We start from the raw sequence: 25,489 nt of genomic DNA, 5'->3' as shown, positions 1-25,489 counted from the left end.
CTGGAACGGCTCTCCTGTGAAGAAGGTCTGAGAGAGATACGACTGTTCAGCCCAGAGAAGAGAAGGCTCCAGAAACACCTTATTGGAGCCTTTCAATATATAAAGGGAGCTTATAAGAAAGACAGAGAGAGACTTTTTACCAGGGCCTGCAGTGACAAGACAAGGGGTAATGGTTTTAAACTGAAAGAGCATAGATTTAGATTGGACATAAGGAAGAAATTTTTTAGGATGAGGGTGATGAGACACTGGTACAGGTTGCCCGGGGAAGCTGTGGATGCCCCATCATTGGACGTGTTCAAAGTCAAGTTGGATGGGGTTTTGTGTAACCTGTGCATGGCAGGGAGGTTGGACTAGATGATCTTTAAAGGTCACTTCTGACCCAAACCATTCTGTGATTCTGTAAAAAATTAGTCTCAGAAAATGCACATTTGGATTTATTTTGACCTTTTGAATACGTTTTTCTCTAAAGGCTTTCATTGTATAAGGAGCTCACCCATTTTCAGCATGCTTTCGTTTACTTTTACGAAGGTCCAGAATTTCTGTCTTTGCTATTGAGACTCCACAATTTCCTCGCCATCTTCCTATCAGCTCTGTTACCAAACAACAAAATGTTTTTTTATCATTCAAAAGCCTTACTAATACTACTCGCCAACCAGTGGAAATCTCAGCTGGGTAGAAAACATTTGTCATCACTATCACTTTGGGCTTTAAAATCTTAGAGATCCGGGTCATAATTTATGTTACTAGATACTATAGAAAAAGCATTCATAGAATAAGCTAATGCAATTTTGTGGTTGTGTTTCTTGATATGAGTGTATGTGTGAGTAACATGATTTGGAAGAGAAAAACTGAAAATACTCTTCTCAGAAGATCTTTGTTTTTGCAAATATACTTATTACACTCAGACCCTTTCTACAGACAGCTTTTTCTGCAAGGCCCAGTAGTAAAATAATTACTCAATTAAAATGTGAAAAACATATTTAGAAATGGCCAAATGCTATATCTTTATGTAGCCTGATTTCTAAAATGCTGCTCAGCTTCTCCTACCAATTCTGTTTGTAGGAGTCCTCATTTGTTATCTCATGTATGAATCACTGACTGTGAGCTCCTATATACTTGGCCTCCTTGTGAGGTACCTTGTGTGTGGTATATTTAAATACTACTGCCAAGCCTTCCCATTTATCTGCCTGCCTCTGTTTCATCAGTTCATTGAGAATTTGTTACTGATGCCATTTCCTGGGCCTTTTACATAAAAATAATCTATTTTTTTAAAAAAAATAGAACATGTAGAAGATTCTGAGTTGGTTTCATGCTCTGTGGGAGGTCTAGCCAGTAGGAAAAAGGTATGTGAAAGTCAGATGGTTGCTTCAGGCAATACCATCATATTATAGGTGTGTCCCCAAATTCCAAAGTGTTTGTTTCTTCAGCTATTAGTCTTTATATTTTTATTTACATTGGTATATGAGACAATTATCTGGATTATGGAATATGTTGGGCAGGTGATTGAAGCTTTTTGTAACAGGAAAAATCTTTTGGCCCTATCCTCAGACTCTCAGCATAGGAAAAGCTCCTCTGACACCTGTGATAGTTCCAGTGATATCAAGGTCTGTAGGTTACATCCTGAGGATGTGTGTAAGGATCATAACAATACTACAAATAAATATTTTCATGTATATGTTAGTTCACATATATATGAATTTGGTATTTTGGAAAGGTAATGATGTTTCTCAGCAAACCAACAAAGGCAAATGAATTGCTTTCAAGAGAAGGTCACTTATAATAGTCAACCTCACACATTAACCTTTCTCCTGAAAATGCCAGTTATAGCTGGGAGACAACTTAAGACTGTTCATTACCATCTTGTACATAATAGTGAATTAATTGTTGGAAAAATAATCTTCATTTTAAAGGCACACATCTTGAATGAGTTGAGCTACATCATGGCTTCATGCACTCAGATGTCTTTACTCTCTGTGGTTCAGGCATACTCTGTAGCTCATCTAGTTATTACTGAACCATTATAAATTGCAACCTGACATTAAGCAAAATCACCATTAGTTCAGTTCTTCAGGCTGCAAAGTATGCTGCAGGTTGTCCTTGCAGCAGGGATGTGACTGACAAGAAGGAAGGAGTAGCTGACCACAGATGGGGTATCACTGTAGCCATCTTACTGCTGTTCTCAGTCTTGCAGCTAGGGCTCTAGTCTGCTGCCTTTACTGTGCTACTTTGCTCACATTTGAGCTGTACTTACTCATGTAGCAGAGAGGTTAGATGTGGATTCCAAGCCTGCTAGGCAAGTGCTGCTTGTGATGGTACTGTGTATAGAGAAACTGAAGCATGGATGCATTTTATCATAAAGAATGAGTTAAAATGTAAAGGTCTATACTGAATTAGTAGGTATCATAAATTAATTAAAAGTGAATCATATAATAATGTTGTTCATAGTTACTGATCTCAATTCACACTGTGTTACTCTACTGAAATTATGAGGATAAGTTGTGTAAAATGAGAGTAATTCAGTGATGAACCAGTCCAGTCAATGTATGGCATTGCCTTTGTAGATTTAAAAAAATGTGTGTTTTTCTTACAAAATAGAACTGGATTTGGTAAAGGTTGAATTAATTTGTGTCTGTCCTTTTACCTGTTATAATGTTGGCATTATCCTTTAAAAAAATCACTGTAAGTTGCTAGACAGAAATGGGCTGTTGAGACAAGTAGAAATGCAGACATTATTTGCTTGAGATAATGTGTGTGGCAGTTTGGCTGCAACTAGTAATTTTGATTCTGAGGTGAATTTACTTTTTGATTGGAAAAGTTATCACACCAGTGTTAAGATGAAAGCTGTTAAGATTACAACACATGAATTTGAAAAGTAACCTGTTTTGACCACATCAAATAAAAAGCTGTTGGCATTTGCACAATAGATACCTGCTCCAGAACTGAGCTCTGACTGTAATCTTGACCCCTATTTCTACATCATTCATCAAAAATAAATGACTTGGCAAATTAAATTCATTGTGCTAAATGCCAGCTCAGTTGCTTGCATAGTTTAAAGTATGTGTAAATAGCTGTAGAATGGTGCTACCTAGTTTCAGATGTTAAAGTTCTCTTTTATAGTATCACAATATAAACTTTTTGTAATGGACAGTTTTTCTGAGCTTTTCTTTTGCTTCCATTAACATGCATATATGAGGGAGATTACAGAAGTTGACTTTTACTGCTATTAAACAGTAAATGCCCATTCCTTCTCAAATTTAATGGAAATCTTGTTCTTAACTGGTCTACCTACAACTCACCCACTTCACATTCAGATGGGTGGAGTCTCTTGGGTTACAGACTCAGCAGCTCAGTCATTTAATGCTAGCTGTGATAATGAAATGCAAGTAAGGATTGTGTAGGGACATATACGTTGTCTGGGTGTGAGCCAGAATAGGTCCAGAGGAAATCTGGCCATGTTTGTTGTTATGTCCAAGCTAATTAGCTGTGTCAACCATCAGGGCTCATTACTTTGGACTCAGCATTGCCCTAGCATGTTTAGACTGTACCAGAACAGGATAGTAGGCTTACAAAGCACTGTTTTGCACCTTCCCCATTACCACAATCTAGCTCTGGTAGCTCTGGCAACTCATAGTGTTCACGCCATAGCCTTGTTTGTACTGTGCATGGAAAGAATGAAGGCAAAAGCTTTGAGCAATAAATGGTTTAACACCACTAGAAAAGATCAACCATGAGTTCAGTTGTAATGACTGCTTCTCCTAGTTTCCATATCTAAATATGTTAGAGTGGCAGGTCTGTTTTCTTCTATTATTTCTCTCCTCCTGAGAATATATATGTATATCTGTCTCTCTCACTGGAACCATATATCACTGAAAATCACTTTAGTATTAAGGCTTATCAAGGTGTTAGCACAGAAGAGTCTATTCTTTTGTGTTTGTCCTAACTATCCTGCCTTTCGTATTATTTGCACTGGCAACCCAAACTGATTGTGGCACCTTGCATACCTTACAACCAACCTAATCTTTTGCCATGTCCCTCTAAAGCAGATTGTAAGGATATCATTTTAAAAACAAAAGCCACCTTGGAAATAAATATTTTTGTGCTATCACATTGATTTTCTGATATATGTTCAAAGACAGAACTATTTCTAACAGCATGAGAACTGTGTTTTCCTGCTTGATGACTGACTAGTGCTGTAGTTGATATACGCTCATGACTGTGTAAGTACAAAAGCAAGACAAAGGTTTCATTTCTGTGCCAAGAAACCTGGGACTAAAGCTCCTAACCTTTCTCCTCTGATTATTGTAACTTCATGCCAGTGAAATCTGTGTGTCTGAACAAAAAAACTTCCTCTTAGTTCTGTAAAAGGAACCATTAAATTTGCAGTGGTCTCTCTTCAGAGTGATTACTAGATTAAAGATCTACTGTAAGTGAGACTGCAGTTATTGAGCAGAGTGTTTTCCAGCCATGACCTGAGAAAGACAATGCTTTCCCTGTTAGTAGCTTGGCTTTGCTACTTCCCCTGGGGAGCTACTAACACAGCTTACAGGAAATGAACTTACAAAACATTTGTAAGGATTTGTTTCCTAGGATGGGTAACCATGCAGAATGTGTCTTTCATTGAAGATACATGCCTCAAAAAGTGTGAAAAACTCACTCTGGAATACAAAGCAAGCTAACTGAGGGTTTAGGCAATTTTATGTTTGGCTGTGACTACAAGAACAAACAGTGTATGAGGATTCTTCTTCATCAGCACTAAAGCAAACATTAGGATAACAGTATAAGAAAGGAACAGTATTTTCTTTTATATCTTCCACCTAGTTTAAGTCAGATCATCTAAGTTCCCTGTGTAGTCAGTGAATAGAAGGGAATGCTTCCAGATCTGTTTTTTCTCACTGCGGAGAGTGAGCCATTCCACCTCTGCTGTATGCTCATTATGCTGGGAAACCTCCTGGAGCGGCCTCTCTTTGTCTGCAGACTGAGAGCAAGCAGGCTGTGAATGTGAGTACCTCTCACTTAAGTGCTTAAAATGAGGTGCAGCCAAGTCCAGATCTAATTCCGGAACTACTTGGACATTAATATAGCAAGAACAGGATTGTAAGAATGAGATTAGTCTTGTGAAAGTGTGCTAAACTTTAAGAATACATGTTTAAGAAATGACATGTATTAGATTTGATAATATTTTTAACTGCCTTTATCTAACTGTTGGCACATTCATAACCATTTGGTCTTAGTAGGCATTCTGTATTTTTAACCTCTAGAGGCTGGATGAGTCTTTGTCCATCTTGAGAATGTTAGATCATTGTATGTCTGAAATGGCGCATTTCTCTGCAGATCTAATATCCAGTTCTGCAGTATCCCTCTAAGTAGAAATCTCATCAAAGTTAATAGTAGTTATACAAAAAGGTTTAGATAGTATATGTCTTCACCTATTAAAAATGTTTCAGATAAGAGCTTCACAGTCACAAATATAAATGCAACTACTGACAACCCAGTCCCTATAGGCAAATAATGTAAGATTGATGTGTCTGTGCACACAAACGCACACACATTTAAATACACAGTGTTGCATGATTTTAGATTTAGCATATAAGTAGAGAGGCAGCTGCGTTTGTTTCACTAATGTGGAATATTAAGGGGGTTTGGTTAGTTGGTTGGTTCTTAATAAGTTGTAAAATACAGGAAAAATCTTGAAAGCAAAAGAGAAAATTCTTTTCTCCAAAACTTCCAATTTAACTCTTGCCTGCAGTTCCAAAATACTTGTTAATTGCTGCCTTCTCAGATGAAGTTTTGGCTTAGTAATAACTGAGTAGTTACTTTATATTACTTCTGATTAGTTTTAATTAAATTCCTATTTTATATTGTCCATATTTCGATAAAAATAAATAAGCAATCTACCACAGAGGAGATTGTTGCTATACATGGTGTAGTCAGTCAGATTGTCCTCAAGTACTTTGGAAAAGCATAGGTATTTTGTCTGCCTGGTTATCCTACAAGCCTCTCCAAAACCTTCAAAATACAATGTCCTCACAATATTTGGCTTTATTGAGCTCAGTTGTAGTCCAAAGCAGGTTCTGCAATTCCAAAACATTTGTTCTATTGTAATAAAAGTCATAGGTTTCGCAACATACACATAATCTTAAGAAAACTTGTCTGAATCATGGAAATGATAGACCCAACTTCTACTTACAATTAAAAAGTCTACTCCTTTGGTTAAGTAGTTCATTTTTCTGTATGCTAGGCATAGCTCTGTAGAACCTTAATAAACTTTTCCAGTCATTTCCTTCGATTTTTTTATTTCTTTCTATGCTTGATGAAGGGGAAGTATTCATAGTGCCACTGATTAATTGCTATGATCTTTGTTAACGTAATTCATGTTGGCCATATGCTGTATGGTATTTTCAAGCACATTTGTGATATTGTAACCTCATGACTACAATAAATTCTTACTAGGCAACATAAAAAAAGCTGTGATAAAATGCAAAGAGAATTCGTGTAGGTCTTCAGATTACATCCCAACCGTTGGGGAAGGTAGGTATGACTTCTGTGCAGTGGGAAAACTCGGGCACTGGCTGTGCGTGCTTACTCTTACATGTTTGAAACAGGAATGAACGGGGTAGAAAAGGGGAACTGATATACATCCAGGATGAAGCTGGGCTATGTTTTTAAGCCTGTTTATTTTGTGAAACTGCTGTGGCTAGAAAAACTGAAAAAGGGAGGAAAAAATGAGAATAAACAATATGTCTGTTAAGTGGGATAACACTTAACCTCCTTTGCTTTTTGTTCTTCTTTCTTATAAACTGTGGAACTTAAATATTAAGATAAAAGACTATTCACATTCCAGTTTACATGAAATAAGATTGATTTTGTTTTAAATGCTACATGCGGGGGAACTAAAATTAAGTATTTGCCCCTTTGGTTAGCTGGAAAACATTTCCAAAAGCAGCTCCAGTTATAGATCATATTTCAGTCTGCTTTTAGCAACAGGAATCTGTGAGAACATTCAGGTTAAGGTTTCATTATCTATATTCACCTTTATCTGTTTGCACCAAAGTGAAAAATGCAAGGAATTTTCTGGCTTGTGCACAGGACTCAGCTCAAATAAGTTTAATGAGATAACACATTTGGTTTTGCACACAGATTCATACCTGCTGACACAAAAAGTTGAAAATGTAGCAGGCAAGAAAAAGAGCACAGTGCTGATACAACAATTGCTATCCCAAAACAGGCAAACCAATACTTGTAAAGAAGCCAAAAATACCTAGAAAAACTCTAAACCTTAAAAAAAAGCTTTATTTCACTTACTGAGAAGAGTGAAGTGCTCTCCATTGTCCAATGTGGATTTTATGCTCTCTTGTTACCTTCAACATAAGGTAAAGAAACATTTATGGACATTATTTCTCTTTCACCAGAACCAGCATTCTACTTTGGAAATGATGAATACTATGTTGATGAGAGTGCTGGCTATATTGAGGTACGTGTCTGGAGGACTGGAACTGATCTGTCTAAAGCTGGCTCTGTAACAGTGAGGTCTCGTAAATCTGAACCAGGAACTGCAGAGGGTAAGTTACTGTTTTGCTCTAGAGTCATAATACATCTCAACAACAAAGGCTAGGACATTTGGTCTTGATGCAGATTCAACTACATAAGATGAAATTTATATGTCTCTTAGCACATCTTTCTTCTTAGAACAAATTAAGTAGTTACAGAATTTCTCTTGAAACAGGAGTAGGAGCAACTGTGAAGTACAGCACTAAGAGAAATGCCTTCAAATCCTCATATAAAACACTGTCCCACAAACGCAGTTGATAACTGCCTCAACAGCATACTCTGGGCCTGCAGAGTTTGCTCCTCTTATTTTTACTGTAGGCAATGAGAAATTACCTACTATCCCATTCAGCTAGAGGATTGCTACAGCCGTGTGATTCAGTGATGCTTTGACAGAACCTTTGTCTGCAGAATCATGTGTTAGTGTACTCTTCATTTTTTTTCACAAACCACAATGTTTAAAAATAAGACATTCATGCAGAGACAGCATAAAAATTATCTTACTTAGATTCTTATCCTGAGCGTAACTGGACAGTAGAGTTTATCTTCTCAACTAATTTTCAGTGAGGCAAAATTGTGTAAAACTTTACTGTTATTTCAGGAATATCTAAACATCCTATATATATCCTATCATACAGAATATATAAGATAAATAGAATATTTCTCATTAAAAAGAAAATTATGAAGCCTGGAAAAAAAAATATTCATTTCTGAACTTGCTTTATATGATCTGATGTCTTTATCTCATCCTGAATATTTAAGTTATTTTATTTCTGGGGGAAAAAAAAATCCTTACAGTAAGAATCTTAATTCATTGTGCCAGGACCTCTAGAATTCAAAACTGGGAACAGCAAAGTTCTTGTGTTCTCTAGTCTGTTGATCACAGCCTGAAAGCTCTGATATGGCTGGCTGCCTGTAAAGCCATGAACCTGTTCTTGGTCTTACACAGTGCAGCAATGGATCTGCTGTGCTGAGCTGCCAGTCCTGGCATTCTGCTTTAGTGGCTTAGCTCAGGGACACTAGGCAACTGCCCATCTGATGGACCTTTAATCTTGCTAATTTTGTCAAAGTCACAGAATTCCAAACCTTATTTCAATTTCAGTGAAACTGTTTCCCCCAAAGCTTTGTTTCAACAGCTCTGCTGCTTCTTATCCCTAAAAATGATCATTAAAACTCAGTCCTTCACTAAAGTCTGAGATGCCTTTAATGCTTTGGTTCTGGGATAGAGTGTCATGTTTCAGTATCTTTTTTTGTTTGCTTTCTTCTCATTTGTTATGGATTGGCTTGCCTTGCTTAAAACAAAACAAAATATAAAAGCAAACCAAACCCAAATCAGTCTGTCTTTAACATTAAGGTGCCAGACCTCACCTGACATGGTCTGAGCAGAGTTTGATTCTTTTGATTTTCATTCATTCTGTTTTACACAACTCCTCTGAACAGCAGTTCTTCCTTACAGTCAGCTCACTGGCATTTTCTCCTTCCCTTTTTACATTAGCCTCAAAACTTCCATCTTTGTTACAGAATAATATGAAATTTCTTTCCAAAAGACTTTGCTCCAGAGTGTCTCTCAAAGCTTTTTGCTTGCTTTCATTTCTGTCTTAAAACAAACTTTATTAGTTTTAGTGGAATAACTGTTGGTTTACAACAGAACAGAATCAGCCCCAATTTGTGACTTGAATCGGTAAACAGAAGTATCTTAGTATTGACTTGTTCTATTGTATAGTCCAGCTTAGATGGTCAAAAGATATTTTTGCTTTACCTGACTGCCAGAATTTGGCAAAATTCAATATTATATTTAAAGAAAAAATAGGTTTACCTACAATTAACTGCCTAATGATATATATTTTTATTTTTCATTACATGTAATGCTATTTATTAATTTTTTTTTCCATTGATAGCTGGAGTAGATTATGTAGGCATCAGTCGTAATTTGGATTTTTCCCCCGGAGTCAATATGCAGACATTCCGTGTGGTAATTCTGGATGACCTTGGACAGCCAGTGTTAGAGGGAACTGAGAAGTTTGAGCTTGTGCTAAGGATGCCCATGAATGCTGCCCTTGGAGAACCCAGCAAGGCCACCATCTTCATTAATGACTCAGTGTCTGATTGTGAGTAATAACTTTTTTACCTTTGCACATTTATGCAGGAGATGGGTGACTGCAATGCACAAATACCACATGTCCTTTTGAATCACACCAAAGCCAGTGAATCTACACATTTCAGCTACAGATGATGTGTTAAGTCATTTGCTGTCTGGCTGCTTATGTTTTACATCTGGAGCAATGTAGCATAACTAAATTTGAAGTCTTGGAGAAAAGATATGATAACTTTTGCAATTATACTTTACACATGCTTTTTATGGTTTTTTGCCCAGTGCCTAAGATGCAGTTTAAAGAATCTGTATATTCAGGCAATGAAAATGATGGACAGATTTCTGCAATGATATATAGGAGTGGGGATATCCAATACACATCCACTGTGAGATGCTATACAAGGCAAGGTTCAGCTCAGGTAATGATGGACTTTGAAGAACGTCCTAATACTGACAGTTCCATCATCACATTTCTTCCTGGTAAGCTCTTGATCTTATTTTAGAAGCCTTTAGTCTACCATGTTTTGTTTTGCTTTGCTTTGTTTGTTTGTTTTGTTTTGTTTTATTTGTGTCTTCTCATAAAGTAGCGGCAAAAAGACCACTCTGGAAAATCAAGCTTTTTCCATACGCAATGGGCAGAGTGCACAGAAATTATGTTGTCTCTTTTCACTTCACTTCTGACCTGGAGGGATAATCAGTAGGAACCAAAGGGACATATCTTCATATAGGTTCAGCCTCAGTGCCAGAATCTTTTTGATAGCAAAAGCAGGTTTAGCATAACATAGTAACAGAAGTACAGACCTGCTGTCAGAAAGGACACTTCAGAAGCTCTGCTCTTTGTTAAGCAGACTTCTGGTAGATAGTTTTGTCTTGCACTGAAATGAGTAATAGATCTTTCAATAGGGATATAGCCCTCTAATTTCTGTTTGATTTTTTTTTTCCCACCACGGCTTTCCTAAGACAGTTCACCAATATCAGGTACTTAATATCTTCCATCAGAGATGAAATACAGATGTTACTACCTTGAAATAATATTGCCTGATTCTTTCTATTTGTGCAGGAGACAGTTTAGTCTTTTACTCTCTTAAGTTTACACACACATAATAATTTTTATAAGCCCTAAAGAAGTTCTGTCATCAGCATGAAATCCTTGATATGTCCTTATCACAGACATGACACCATTCATATTTCTTTATATAGAGCTGACCTCAGATTTTAGTGCTGTCACGTAGTCTATACCTTTGCCATTACTTCTGTGCAACTGGGAAGGAGAGTCCAACTGCATCTGTGCCCTTTGGGAAGTGACTTTCCTCTTTTTTTGAGTGTCGCTCTACCATTTCTCTATGAAGACAAGTAGGAAAGAGGCCTTCTAGGATCATATCTTGTTTCCATAAGCTTCTTAGGCATGTTTAGTATGCAGCAGTTTCAGTACAGTTTTCACAGTTCCTGTGTAACAATGAACAGGATGAGTATTTTGATTATTTTTTTTCTCCTCCTAATGGATACTTTATTTTCTATAGGCGGAAAAAACAACCTCAGAAAATGAACACAGTCAACATCCTGGTCTGGTTCTTCATCTTGAAGAGTCTTGATCATATATGCATGTATAATGATGAGAAAATACTGTAAATTGACTTAATCTCTCTCATATCCTCTGTTGTTCCTTTTGTCAGGGATGTAGGAGTCATTCTCATGATAAGACTGGGACCCAGACACTCTTGCACACCACTTATAACTATTGCTGCCTAAAACAAGGCCTTTTTTCCCAGAGTCTCTGAACATGTAGTAAGTCTGGACACATTGATCTGTGAGTGCTCAAACTGAGCATTTTGCAACTTCAAAGCATATTTAAGGCAATATTCACCGTCACTTGGAATCAGTGGGAGTTTAAAAGACATTAAAATCAAATGGAATAATATAAGTGAAGGTTCATACAGTTGGAGAGTGTCCAATCAAAAGACAGTTGAAATAAAAAACTCCAGGACCATTAGTATTAGTGAAAGTTTCTATTACTCTTCTTCCTTGTGCAAGTATTTATTTTTAAAATTCACACTGTGGGAGAGGTCACTGAGAAAGAGTATTTTATTCTAAGGTAAAACAAAAGGAACAATACGTGTGAAGTGGATATGCCAAATAGAAACTTGTCTTAGAGAAGTCCCAAAATGGAGGATTCCACCTTAATGAGTTTCCATAGAAGAGTAATGGTTGCTAATTTTGCCTTCACTATTGTCATTACTCATTAACTTATATGGTGTCAAGGTGGATGCCTTGGCCACCAGAAGCAGCCTGTGGTTCCTTGAGCTTGGAGAGAAGTGCTGTAATAGAGCAAAGAACACCTAAGTTCTGCATGATATTACCTTCGGAATGATTACAGGTGAAACTGAGAAGCCTTGCACACTGGTGCTTATGGATGATACCTTCCATGAAGAAGAGGAAGAACTACGTCTGGTTCTTGGCACTCCAAGAAGTGATTCTTCCTTTGGTGCCTCTCTTGGTGAACAAAATGAGACGCTGATAAAGATTCGGGATGATGCAGACAGTAAGAAATTATTTTGTTGTTATTGGCTTTTGGAAGCCCATTTGTGTGCTCTAAAAACATTTTTCTTCTAATTACAGAGGCTATTATTAAGTTTGGTGAGACCAAATTTAGTGTGAGTGAACCAAAGGACACAAGACAAGTAGCAGTTGTAAAAATACCAGTGCTTCGTCTGGGAGACACTTCCAAGGTTTCTGTTGTGAGAGTTCATACAAAGGATGGATCTGCTACTTCTGGAGAAGACTATCACCCTATATCAGAAGGTAGGATCATTCAGATGATTATCACATCCTACTATTTGTTTTTATTCATGACTGTAACACAATGTTTGAAAAATGAAGTAACTTTATTAATAGAATACTTTACAACCACATCCATTAATACTGTTTGCTATTCAAACTCAGTATGGACATGATCCCATGTGGTATGCAACAGTCAAATTGCTCTTGGAATACTAGATATCAGTGAATATATTTACAAAGGAATTGTGACTCCTTTGAAAGCATCTGTAGCTCAAGTAACTGTGGAAGAAATGTGACACCTTAGTAACATTTGCAAAGTGTAAATTACTCTGCAGAAGCATTTACTCATAGGATATGACTGTGTAGTTGTTTCTCAGGCAATTCATTAAACTAAGGACTTTTGCTCTATGTAGGAATTAATATCTATTTCTGTTTATTTTTGTACTTTCATAAAAATTAAGCTTCCTTTCTGTATCTCTGCAATTCACTGCCAGCTGCTCCTCACTACTAGTGAATAAGGAGAGAAGTTGTGAAACAGAATGAGAAATTTCTTAGCTGATAAACTTCTTTCCATTAATAGCCCACCCACATGGTTTAGTGAATGACTAATAGAGTCTGTAGCACTATGAAATTTCTTTCTTCTAAACCTGCTTCACAACGGGCTGCCGGGGAAACTCTGCTCTGGCGTCTGGAGCGCCTCCTCCCCCTTCTTCTACACTGACCTTGGTGTCCGCAGAGTTGTTTCTCTCACGTTTTCTCACTCCTCTCTTCCAGCTGCAATTGCGCAGAAGTTTTTTTCCCCTTATTACATATGTTATCACAGAGGTGCTACCACTGTTGCTAATGGGCTCAGCCTTGGCCAGTGTTGGGTCCGTCTTGGAGCCATCTGGCATTGGCTCTACCAGACATGGGGGAAGCTTCTGGCATCTTCTCACAGAAGCCACCCCTGCAGTCCCCCCACCAAAACCTTGCCACACAAACCCAATACAGTCAGCTAAGACTGAACTTTTTATCTGCCACGACCTTGAAGTTTTTTCAGAGACAATGCTTTTCAAAATACAGTATTCTTTGTAACTCTAGCTTTGTGCCTTATTTTTGGTATACACCATTGTATTAGAATGCGTTTTGTTTGAGTAAGACCAGACAATACTTTTTATTTCACATATGTTACCAACTTTAATGTAATAATTAGTCCCAAATCATTTTCAAAATACTAAATTCTGTTAGACTAAATCTTGGATTTAGCACAGCTCTTTTGATGATGATAATGCCTCATTTTCAGTGATTTTCACGTGTCCACTGCAATTCATTATTTTTAGCAGCAAATAGGTTAAACTAAATGTATGAACAACTGTAATTTGAAAAGTGAGTATTAACTGCCATCTCTCATGGCTGGGCCTAGAATTGCAGCTTGTTACGAACAACAGATTTATTTTTAAGTGTCCCATTATGTTTTTAGAAATTGAGTTTAAGGAGGGTGAAACACAGCACTTTGTAGAGATTGAAGTTCTCTTTGATGGAGTAAGGGAGATGAGAGAAGCCTTCACTGTTCACCTGAAGCCTGATGAGAACATGGTCGCAGAAATACAGGTAACAAACTCATGCAAAGTCCTCAACAACAAAATCTGGTAAACAGACCTTCTTGCTTTCTAGCTCATAGCTTTACTCTTCTTTTACGGTTTATACACACCATCTCAGCTTTATCTTAAAAGACAAAAAGGATCATCCCAGCTGGCACAGTAGCACCTACCCAAACCAGTTTGTTGCCAAGGCAGTAATGTTCATGGGGTTATAGAGACAACAAGAGACGAAGTCTTTAAGATATCCATTCCAGACATATTCTCCTCATAGAATCAGTCCTAAAAGCTGATATCATCTTGAAACACTCTCTGGCAATGCAATGTAACCTCTATGCTGTAACTTCTGCTGTCAAAACCATGTTAATATTGTTCTTGCTGTGTGAAATGAAACAGCCACACATTCTTGCTATTTAGCATTATATCATACATACTTTTAATTTAATCATTATATTACTCTGATTCTGCATAAAATGTCCTTCAAACTCTTTGTCCACTTCATCAGTATCACACCATATATAGTGTGACTCCAGGTAGCCAGACAGCAGAGACACAGCCTTTTCTGATGACAAACACCCCATTTCCACCAGACATTAAAGCATAGAGTGCACATTAGGGTTCTACCAGACTACTGAAGTGATTCAGGAAAGCTGGGACACAATGTTAAAGGGATGGTATCTTCAGTGTTCTGAAAAGAAAAAAATCATTTTAGCTCTTGCTTTTGTAGTCTGCAATACTTTCCAGTGCCTCAACCCTTTCTCAATAGCTCATCCAGTTGAGGTTTTGAACTTATTTTGGGACAATGTTTCAGAGGCTAGGCATATTCTGGCCAAGGTCCAGCTTGAATCCCCTTGTTTATTTAAACGTTCAAAGAACTGTTTCTGCCTTTTCATTGTCAGACAGCCAAGGCCATTGTTTACATTGAAGAAATGAACAGCATGGCAGATGTCACCTTTCCCTCTGTCCCTCAAGTTGCATCCCTTTTGATATATGATGATACTTCTAGAGCCAAAGACAGAACCAGTCCCATAGCTGGATATCCTGTCATCTGCATCACAGTGAGTATCTCTGTGGAAAGATGGAACAAAATCAGTATATGGATTTTGTTCAGTGGATTTTAGATGCTCAGGATCAATCATATTGTTGTGAGTCACGCATGAGTTCAAGCTAGAACTATCCTAAGAGCTAGTCTGTCTGGATAATGTATCAATTTTCAGAAGAACAAAAAGCATAGAAAGATGTTTCACTTGTTCATCACTAAGAACTATTTGATACTCACAATATGTCTGTGATTGCATGACCTTACTATTTCGTGCATTATCTTGTCTTAATTTTCAGAGTTAAAATCACTGGAGATAACAGATAAGCCATTGTTTTCAATGAGTGTCCAGACTGAAAAATGAGTAGTTTGTTGAAGTACTACAGGCTTCTTTCATTGTAGTTTTACAACTGAAAGGTTTGCATGAATATTCATATGCATTGAAGAAGGTTTTGGTCCATCTGCATGTTCAGTTTGTTTCTCACACCATTCCTTATGCACAGGAATGTTATCATATGTTGAATGGTTCTCCTAAATAAAAAAACTTAAGAAATCTTGAAGTGCAAAGTGTATTTGCAGAATTATGTCAAAGAGTGAAATTCAAGTTAAAGTAGCATGTGGGAGTGTAGTTTGTGCCCATAAACCATAATTTAAAATAATACTTTTATTTCAATAAGCATAATTAGACTTGCCTTTTAATCTACCATAACAGTACTAAAAGTGTCACTGTCAAAATAAGGTTATTTCTTAAGAGATTTACTGGGGTTGTCAGTTCCATGTTGTTGAGTTTTGTAACTCTTGATAAATTAAAATTCCTTTGCCATGAAGCAAATAAATTGTTGACACATCTGCCTTGTTCTGCAGGCTTGTAATCCTAAATATGAAGACTTTGACAAGACTGGTTCTATATGTGCCAGTGAGAACATCAATAATACTCTGACACAATACCGGTGGCTTGTAAGTGCACCCACTGGTCCTGATGGTGTGACTAGCCCCATGAAAGAGGTTGACTTTGATACCTTCTTCACTTCCTCCAAGATGATTACGCTTGACTCCATTTACTTTCAAGCCGGTTCTCGTGTCCAGTGTGCGGCTCGTGCTGTGAACTCAGATGGGAATGAAGGTCTTGAGCTTATGAGCCCTATTGTAACTATAAGCACATCAGAAGGTAAGACATCATCACCTATTGCAAAACCCCCAGAACTCTTTTGGATCCCAAATTCCATCCTAACAAAATCTGATTACATGATCCAGTGTTTTAACATTGCGGTCTCAACTTTTCTGCTTTTATTCATAGAGGTGGTGCAAAAACTCTCTTCTTAACACAGCAGAGAATTGTATATAGAAAATAGTTTTCATCTTTGCTAGGTCTCCACATATTTAAATAGTTATCCACACAGGAAACTTGTATGTTCAGGAGAACAATATATAATGTGCACTGGAATTAGTGAAACCTGGTTTCTGTTGGCTTTTGAATTCAACTGTGGTAATGTTGCAGTACAATCCCAGCTCCTGTTAGACATCAGAGAACCCACATGGGAGTGCTAATATGAATAGCCAGAAGAAAAGCTTCATTTGTCATTCAGGCCTCACTGGACACCTGAGAATCAGTGTATTCCTTGATTAAGGACTAAAGCAATTGGTGTCTAATAACAGGGCACAGACAATATTTTTTCATGGTTGAGGTATTCGTAATATTCATCCTTCTTCTTTCTTTGATGCTCTTGTCTCTCTCTGATTCTCTGATACCTAATCAATACCAAACTGATGCTGCATTCTCTCAACCAGCAGTTACTGTAGTCTACCTCCTTTGCCCAGTCAACTCTTTTCATGAAACTTGTGCTGAATAACGCTATGAAGCAGAGATGAAGAACTGACATACACATGAGTTCAGTCTGATAGCATATGCTATTTTGTTGTAGAAATCACAGATACTTTTTTTTTATTGTATAATATGGAGAATGGCTAATTATCAGCAATCAAGGTAAATTACAAAACATGGTATTTTATTACCCTTCCACAGCCATTTTGCATTCTTTGTGTCATGTCTGCTGCTTTTGTAGCTATATGAAATCTTCTGGTGTTTGTGAGATCTTATGGTAGATAATAAATTATATGATTATTTATTTGCAATGTCGTTTTCATTTCTTTGGCCTTTCCAACTAAATATTCTAGTTAAAACATTTTATTTTCTACTAAGTTAGGGCTTTAAGGAGCTTAATAAATGGAATTTCTATTTACCCCCGTTCCTTATTCCACGTCTTGACTTTAGGCTCAAGTCACCTTTGTTTGCACTATCAGGAATCCTACACCCTAAAGAGGACTCTGTCTAAGGGTATTGTCTACAAGGTGCAGTGTAATGCTTGTTAAAGGCAGACAACCTTGTGCTGAGTGAGCTAGTTTTGTTATGTGAAACAGACTGGCTGTTAGTGTTATAATGCATTATTTGGGTTACACGACAAATTAACAGGGCTAATTAGCTCAGGCTTGGGACTGAATTGTATATATTACTGCCAATACCTGAGCCAACTTGTGATGTGGAAGTCAACAATACTGAAAATCATGTACAACATAAAGGGAATTGTTAGATGCTATTTTGAAAGAAATGCAGTGATCAAAGCAACCTGAATCCAGTGCATAAACCAAATTCTCAAAAGTAAGTCAGATTGTGGAAAAAATTGTATTTAGCCTCTTTAGCACATCTTAGGGTATTTGAGAAAACCAACCAACCAACCAACCAAAACTCAAAACACCTATCATGTGCAGAAGAGAAATTTTGTTTCCTCATGCCAGAAGTTTTCAGCTTTGAGCTGTTGAGCCAGATGAGGTCCACCAGAACCAATAAGTTTCCCAAGAGGAGAGCCCTGCCTCCTCTTTTTTTGTAATCCCTCAGAAATAGGCAAAGAGCAGAACATGGGAAAAGGGAACTGCTTTGATTTTCCATTTCTGCCAGTTTCTTTCTTTGTCATGGTTTATACCTGGCTGGCATCCAAACACCACCCAGCCACTCGGTCACCCCCTCCCCCACCCTGAGGAGTGAGGGAGAAAATTGCAGGGTAAAGGTAAGGAGACTCACAGGTTGAGATAAATTAATTTAATAATTGAAATAATATAAAATTAAAATAATAATGATAAATAATAGAATATCCAGACAAGTGATGCACAATGCAATTGCTCACCACCCACTGACTGATGCCCAGCCCGTTCCCAGCTAGCAATCCCAGAGGAGGGAAAATCCCAAAACCTCAATCCTGGAAGAGAGCTAGCTAGCTTCCTGGCTGACCCTCTTCTATATACTGAGCATGACGTTGTATGACACGGAATATTCCATTGGCCAATTTGGGTCCATTGCTCTGACTGTGCTCACTCCCAGTTTCTTGTGCACTTGCACACGAACAAGGCATAGGAGGATGAAAAGTCCTTGATTTCTTAGCAACAGCTAAAAACATCAGTATATTATAAACACTCTTCTCATACCAAATCCCATACTGAATCCAAAACATAGCAGTATTCTAGCTACTAAGAAGAAAAATTAGCTCTATCCCAGCCAGAACGAGGACATTCTTAGAGTACTTTGTGATCCTTTGGCCTTCACATGACAATGTGCTATGATTCTTGTGGCCAGAATGCAGACACTTCTGCACTGAACTGTGCAACTAGAAGTTGCATGTATCTCAGATCATATGATTACAAAACCAATCTTCTAGTCCTACGAACCAGGCCTAATACTGGAACAGATTGAACTAACCCTGGAAAGAATTGCCAAAATAAATTGTAGATTCTCCTTTCTCGGAGAAATTCAAAATTCAGCTGAACAATGCCCTGAGCAACCTGATACAACTGTGAAGCTGGCTCTACTTTGAGCACAGCATTTCTAGACATCCTTTGACACAATTATTCTAACTACATTTTGGTCACTTAATGGAACAAGGGGGTCATAGAGTGCTATGAAGACATATATAGGTCCACACTCCAATCCAGTGCCAAAACCAACTGAACACTGATCAGGTATCTTCTGTAAAGCTCTGTATGTGCTTAAGAGGGTGGAGGGTGGGACAAATTAAAGCATATGCCTCTGAGGACCTCTGTAAGAAAGTATGGCACTTGACACTGACTTTGCAACTATGGCTGACACATGCAACTGAAATGTACAGGTCCAGTATTATCAGCTGGTTTTGAAAATGTGGTCCAGTTGATCAAGTAGTGATTTCTGCTTGAATCCTCTTTTTCATAAATTCCTGTTCAAACCTCTGATAAATGCTGCTCAAAGTCTTTACCTGTCATTCAAGAAAATTCTTGTTTTGGAAACTTGTACAGTGGAAAAAAGTGCATCTAAAATAGTGCAAGGGAAAGTATAGAATATTTCCTCTGGACATAAAGTTTCTTTCTATTTTTCTCATTAGGTCTTTGTCAACCTCGTATGTCAGGAGTAGTTGGAGCAGAACCATTCTCTGCCAAATTGCGCTATACTGGCCCAGAAGATCCTGATTATGCCAATCTCATCAAACTGACAGTCACAATGCCGCATATTGATGGTATGATAAAATCAGCTGTGGAGTTGAGAGAACTCATACAAGGTGTTATTTGAGCTATTTTATCGGTCACATTGTAGCCAAAATAATAATACAATCTTTTAACACTTATGACCAGAGAAAAATGTGATGAATGTACAAGTGCAGTGTGCAACAAGGTGCATAAGATACTGTATTGATACATAGACTTTCATGTGAAGATTGTTTTCAGATTAATTGTATAGTTTAAATAAGTTGGGCTAGACCTACACTTTAATTGCTGTACATACAAAATACAGAAGCCCTGTATAACATGCTTAGTGTTTGACAGACTTTGGTTAAATTAAGCAGCTCTGACCACTGGCTCTACTTTGAGCACAGTATTTCTAGAGATCCTTTGACACAATTATTCTAACTACATTTTGGTCACTAATGGAACAGGAGACTCATAGAGTACTACGACGACATATATAGGTCCACACCCCAATCCAGTGCCAAAACCAACTGAACACTGATCAGGTATCTTCTGTAAAGCTCTGTATGTGCTTAAGAGGGTGGAGGGTGGGACGAATTAAAGCATATGCCTCTGAGGACCTCTGTAAGAAAGTATGGCACTTGACACTGACTTTGCAACTATGGCTGACACATGCAACTGAAATGTACAGGTGCAGTATCACTTTAGTTATAGAGCTGTAAATCCATGTTTTTTAGGCATGCTGCCTGTTATTTCTACAAGAGAGCTCTCCAACTTTGAGCTGACACTTAGCCCTGATGGAACTAGAGTTGGAAACCATAAATGCTCCAACCTGTTGGATTACACAGAAGTGAAGACCCACCATGGTTTCTTAACTGATGCTACCAAAAATTCAGATGTGATTGGAGAGACCATTCCCTATCAATACAGCCCAATAATTAGAGGCTTCAATACCTTACGCTTCTACCGCAATCTGAATCTGGAAGCCTGTTTATGGGAGTTTGTTAGCTATTATGACATGTCCGAGCTCCTCACAGATTGTGGAGGCACCATTGGGACAGATGGACAGGTAGGAAACTGTAACTTGATTTTGTACTGTGTTCTTAAAATGAAAGATTTCCCTTATAATGCATCATGCTAGTAGAAATAAGTGGGTTTAGAATTGATTTAGTTGAAAAATGTTCTCTTCTTTGTTAACAAGAAATAACTTCCCCTAAGTCCAGCTTATTTCTTAAAGCTATCAGTATCCATTAAATACTAAGAGGCTATCTGTGAAATCCTTGTCTGATTGAAACTAAGGGAATAATTTAGTTTGAATTAAATTTGCTATGATTCTTTCCCAATACAGTTCCGAAGTATTTTAGGACAAACCAATCCCACTTTTATTGCATAGTGCGCCACCTTAGTCTTTTCTTAGAATGAAAGCCTTCTAAAGGATTCCCTTTAGCATATTGATAGTACTGGGCTATTTAGTATTAGTCATGGTGCATCTTAAAAAATTTTTTTAAAATTGTGAAGACCCTTTTTGCTGATAACAGTGGACTGCAGTGTCCTACCAGCTGCTTGACTCGCTTACTGGGTAACAAGATCCAACAGTGCAGACAGCACAGTGGTCTCGCGTTACCCAGCAGAAAATTCCTTGGTCAGGAAGCAAAGAGAAGCTGCCAGTATGGAATGGCTGAAGAACAGAGCTGTGAAAGTGGTTGAGGAGTTAAAACAAAGAGATTTGAGAAATCTTCATGTGTCCTTTGGAAAATTATTTCTAGAAATCCATAGTAATGTGGAAGCAAAAGGATGCAGGATTTTTTCTGGTGCAGTGACAGTGAAGTTAATCCCTAGGTCTTCCTTCTATAACTACTACATAAGCCTGTCTGATCCCACTCAGGCTCTGGGATACAAAAGCTGTAGCTATGAAGATCAATCCTTTATGACACAGAAAAGTCTCTTTGATCCTAGAGGCTGGAAGAAAGACTGGAAATGCAGTACTTCATTTCAGAGAAGTCCATCCACAGCATGACAGCTGTGCGGTAAAGCTAACTCACTTTTCTGGCTCACTAGCCTTCCTTGTTGAGCCCCTGTGGAAAGGATGAGGCCACTGTGTGAAATGACCATAATTTCTCTGCTTTTTAACAGGTGATAATTTTGCCAGGGACCCATCTGCTTATCACACCTCTGTAGACTTATATGCACCAATTCTTACTTTGTCAGTCCCAAACGGCATGAGGCCTTAACAGATGAGAAAAATGTGTCGTTGCCCAAAGAAACCTATGGGCATGTGCAACAACAAACCTATTTTACTACTAAAAGCATAGGTGCCAATGGACATATAAATAACTAATCAGATAAGCTGATTTTTCTCTCTCTTTTTTTTATATTTACATTCCTAAATACTTACATTACTATACTTACATTCTGTGGTGTCCGCAGCTGATGATATGGTCTGTTTGCTGGACAAGAAATTGCACCAGGCTCTCTTAAGCCCTTGGTTAAATTCCTAGCATTCTGCCCCTTTTAACCAGATATTATATGTTCTGTAAAGTAGAAGACCAGCACAAAATGGAGCTTCTGCCCTTCTTAGATACAAAGTCCTTGATGGATGTGTCATCTCAGTGTTCTGTTGTCAGTTATGGTTCCTTGTCTCTTACAGAGACCAGTTCAAAGTCTCTGCCTTGATGGTGGAAGGTCACTGTTGGTGTATCTGCTTGGGATTGCCCCTCCGCTACAAGCAGATTCTCCTACAGGTACATTCCACTGGAACTATGAACCTGTCAGAGGGAAGGGGAAGGCATGCAAGTGTGGGATGTAAACGTTACACAAGATAAAAATGACAGCAGTCTTCACTGCTCTGAGAATTATTTCATTTCTTACCATGCCTCTATCTCCTTATGCCCATGCAATACACAACTATATATTCTAATTTCCCACCCAACACAATCATAACCACATAAGCACACACAGCTGCCAAGCAGCTGTAGCTCCAATCCTGTGACCTATGCAAGCCACTTCTCCCACAGTGAAAAGGAAGACCTAGCATGAATGCTTTCCATTTTAAATACTTTTGTGTCCTTTAAAGAAAAGGCTGAATATCTGTTTTAGCCAAATGTGTTTCTAAATAATACCTACATATGTCTATATGCATATAAACAGAGGAGAAAATAAGCACCATTCCAATATTTTAGTAAATGAAAAGAACCTGTATATTCAGTTGTGGAGGACGTGCATAAATAGTAATGTGGCCAAGGAAGAAAGCTGTACTTGCTTTAAGCTCTAGAAGCGTTATGAACTGTAGGTAAGACCCCTCATGTAAAATCAAAGAGGAATGAACATGAGCTATGAGAGCTATGAAAATGCAGCTGAAGTCATCCTTTAGTGCCTTGTAGGTTATGGCTGAAGGTTACAGTGTGTTAAGTGAAATATCAAGCAGAATTACTTCTAGCAGTGAAGCATTGCCTCACAGCCAGTATGCACTTCACTGCTCTCCCTGTTTCCCCCACCTCCATTTAATTCTTCTCCAAGTTTGGTCTTTATCTTCACATGACCCCATCCAGCTGAGAGGGGAGGCAGTCAGTGCCCTATCTCTGTGGTTGTCACCATTGTTATTTTTTTCTCCTTCAGTGAACAATTAATAATCCTCCTCTGTGAGAGGAAGGCTGGCAGCTATGGTTTTAACAATGTTTTTTTAGTACTTGAAGGAAGCTTAAGTCCTGTTATACAGACAGAACAGATAAATAACAAAAACACTGTTACCACATCCTGCTATCACTGCAAGTTTAACAGCTTGAATTTACCAGATACTTTGGCTAGATCTTTAAGCTCAAAATTCTGTTTCTTGATTCTAGCTCTCCAGTACCTGTAGGGTCAAAGTTAGCACTGTTGATTCAGACAGAGAGATTTCACAGAAGCAACTGGCAATATCTTGGATGATGTGGGCCTTCACTTTATCGGAGCTCCTCCTATGGTAGGGGAAGAAGATGAGCTTCAGTCAGCAAGAAGTGAGGTGGGAGACCTGCAGCTGGTGTAATTCTTCTGGCAGTGCTCCTAGTGTTTGCTTCAGGCTGCAGCTGTCTTAGCCAGTTCCCATGAACTTATGAACTGTCATAATACATTCAGAGAAGGTCTTAGTTTTCTTTTTTTTTCTTGGAGGCCTTTTGCTTGTGACCCATTCTCTTTTTCAATTACTCTGTGCATGAGCAAACCCTGCGTGAGTTAGATGCAGCACTCCCTTCAGTATACAGCTTGACACTTTGTTCCTGGGGTCTGCCTATATTCACCACATCTGAAAAATCAGGCATTTATGTATCTTTGGATTTAGATGTGCAGCTTAAGGAACTTATATTTAAAAATAAAGACCTACTCCTCTTTAAATTGAACTAATTCGTTTGGATTCTAGTTCTGTTCTGGTTAAATTTAGGGTCAGCTTTGATGATTAGCAGCAACAGTTTGCTTTTGGATAACCTGCAGTCACAGCCTAAAATTCAGTGTCTGCTTTGGATATGTATACGCCTTAAAAATGTGGAACTCAGCTACCTGAGGGTTGTTTTCCTGTGTTAGGTAATTAATAAAGGTTGGACTTTACTTCATGGGGACATTGTAAGAGTCAAGTACTACAGACATCTCACATTCTCAAGATGCAGGTGCTAGAACAATGACAGATATTCATGAAAGGAAATTTAAAAATGAAACGGTGAAAACCAAGCAAGGGACTAGCCTTTAGTAAAGCATATATTGAAGTGTTGGCCTAGACTTATTTGTTAGAGTGTGAAGTATCATTTGATCTCATTTCCTACTCTTATAACTGTTTGCTGTAGTCAAACAGTTTGGCATCTGAAGGCTTCTGTGTAGTTCTGGCCAAGTATTTATGTGTGGATGTTGCTTTCCCTTGTTTCAGTCCATTGCCAAACTTGGTGTAAGGAAGCAGGGAAATTACCATTCAAGCAAATTTTATTAACAACTAGTTAAGCAAGTCTTTGACAGGAACAAGAAGGTGTAGAACATATATTAAAATACTTGAACATACAGATTGATACCTTGAAGCTACTGTACTTGAGTACAGCTGAGCAGTTTGTTTTGTTCTCTAACAAAAACAGTATTTCTGGCCAAACCTGAAAATATGTTCAGTTCACATTTATGCTACACATGTTATGGCACTGAGTGTTTAAAAATCCCATCTGAAAACAGATTTAAAAATCACTAATGTATTGCCACAGCTTATATGAGGCAGCTTGCAGAGGTTTTTTATTACACGGAACAGTATATTTCCAGTTTTACTAGTTCAAGTTTTACTAGTTCAAGTTTTACCAAAATCATGCTTTAAGGGGAAAAGTCAGCTTTTCTGGAAATGTCACTAGATATTGTAAAATGCAAATAGGCAGAAATGTCTATTTTCAGTTTTTTATGTTCAGTTCAGCTGCCACAGTCAAGTTTAAGAAAACCCTGCAACTTGTATTCCCTTGACATGGAAGCTCACAGTCAAACCTTTTTTTTTTCCAGCTGCAAACACATGTATTTAGTAAGCTCTGTGAAGAAAAAACTGTACTATAAAGTTAATGCACCGGCTGTATAACAAAGTCAGAGGTTAAATCTTTCAAGGAGCTGGCATTTCAAGGCTGTCTTGCATTCTCCTCTCCATTCAGACTTCTTTAAACAAACATGCTTTGCATTTCACCTGTAACCTACCTGGCTGCATGCCTTCTTGGGGCCAAATCTTAGCTTTACCATATTGGTATTGTGTAAACAGTTAATTGATAACATTGTTGAACTTGTGTGACTCAAATTCACAGACACAGCAAGTAAATGCAATAGAAAATGAGGCTTAGGGTAATTTGCAGGACAAAAATACAATTTTCATTAAAAGTTTGTTTCATTGGGATATACAATATAAAACATGAACTTGTGTTATTTCTAACTTCTAATTCTGATTTTATCAGTGCTAACAGTGCACACACACACACTGCCAAGTTCTGCCCTCTGGAA

At 37.9% G+C, this 25,489-nt stretch overlaps 1 protein-coding gene across 1 annotated transcript in view; it reads left to right on the top strand.

Moving 5' to 3' along the window:
• Nucleotides 1-25,489, top strand: part of FREM2 (FRAS1 related extracellular matrix 2) — a 147,086-nt gene that overhangs the window by 99,669 nt on the left and 21,928 nt on the right. The window contains exons 7-16 of the mRNA XM_074859783.1: nucleotides 7,410-7,559; nucleotides 9,444-9,653; nucleotides 9,920-10,117; nucleotides 12,012-12,176; nucleotides 12,254-12,436; nucleotides 13,875-14,005; nucleotides 14,892-15,050; nucleotides 15,896-16,199; nucleotides 19,435-19,566; nucleotides 20,254-20,585. Of these exons, the coding sequence (XP_074715884.1) occupies nucleotides 7,410-7,559; nucleotides 9,444-9,653; nucleotides 9,920-10,117; nucleotides 12,012-12,176; nucleotides 12,254-12,436; nucleotides 13,875-14,005; nucleotides 14,892-15,050; nucleotides 15,896-16,199; nucleotides 19,435-19,566; nucleotides 20,254-20,585 (1,964 nt within the window). The remainder of the gene's footprint in view (nucleotides 1-7,409; nucleotides 7,560-9,443; nucleotides 9,654-9,919; nucleotides 10,118-12,011; nucleotides 12,177-12,253; nucleotides 12,437-13,874; nucleotides 14,006-14,891; nucleotides 15,051-15,895; nucleotides 16,200-19,434; nucleotides 19,567-20,253; nucleotides 20,586-25,489) is intronic.

This window comes from Strix uralensis, chromosome 2, assembly GCF_047716275.1.
Source record: "Strix uralensis isolate ZFMK-TIS-50842 chromosome 2, bStrUra1, whole genome shotgun sequence".
Classification (NCBI taxonomy): domain Eukaryota; kingdom Metazoa; phylum Chordata; class Aves; order Strigiformes; family Strigidae; genus Strix; species Strix uralensis.
This window is presented reverse-complemented; position numbering and strand designations above follow the sequence as displayed.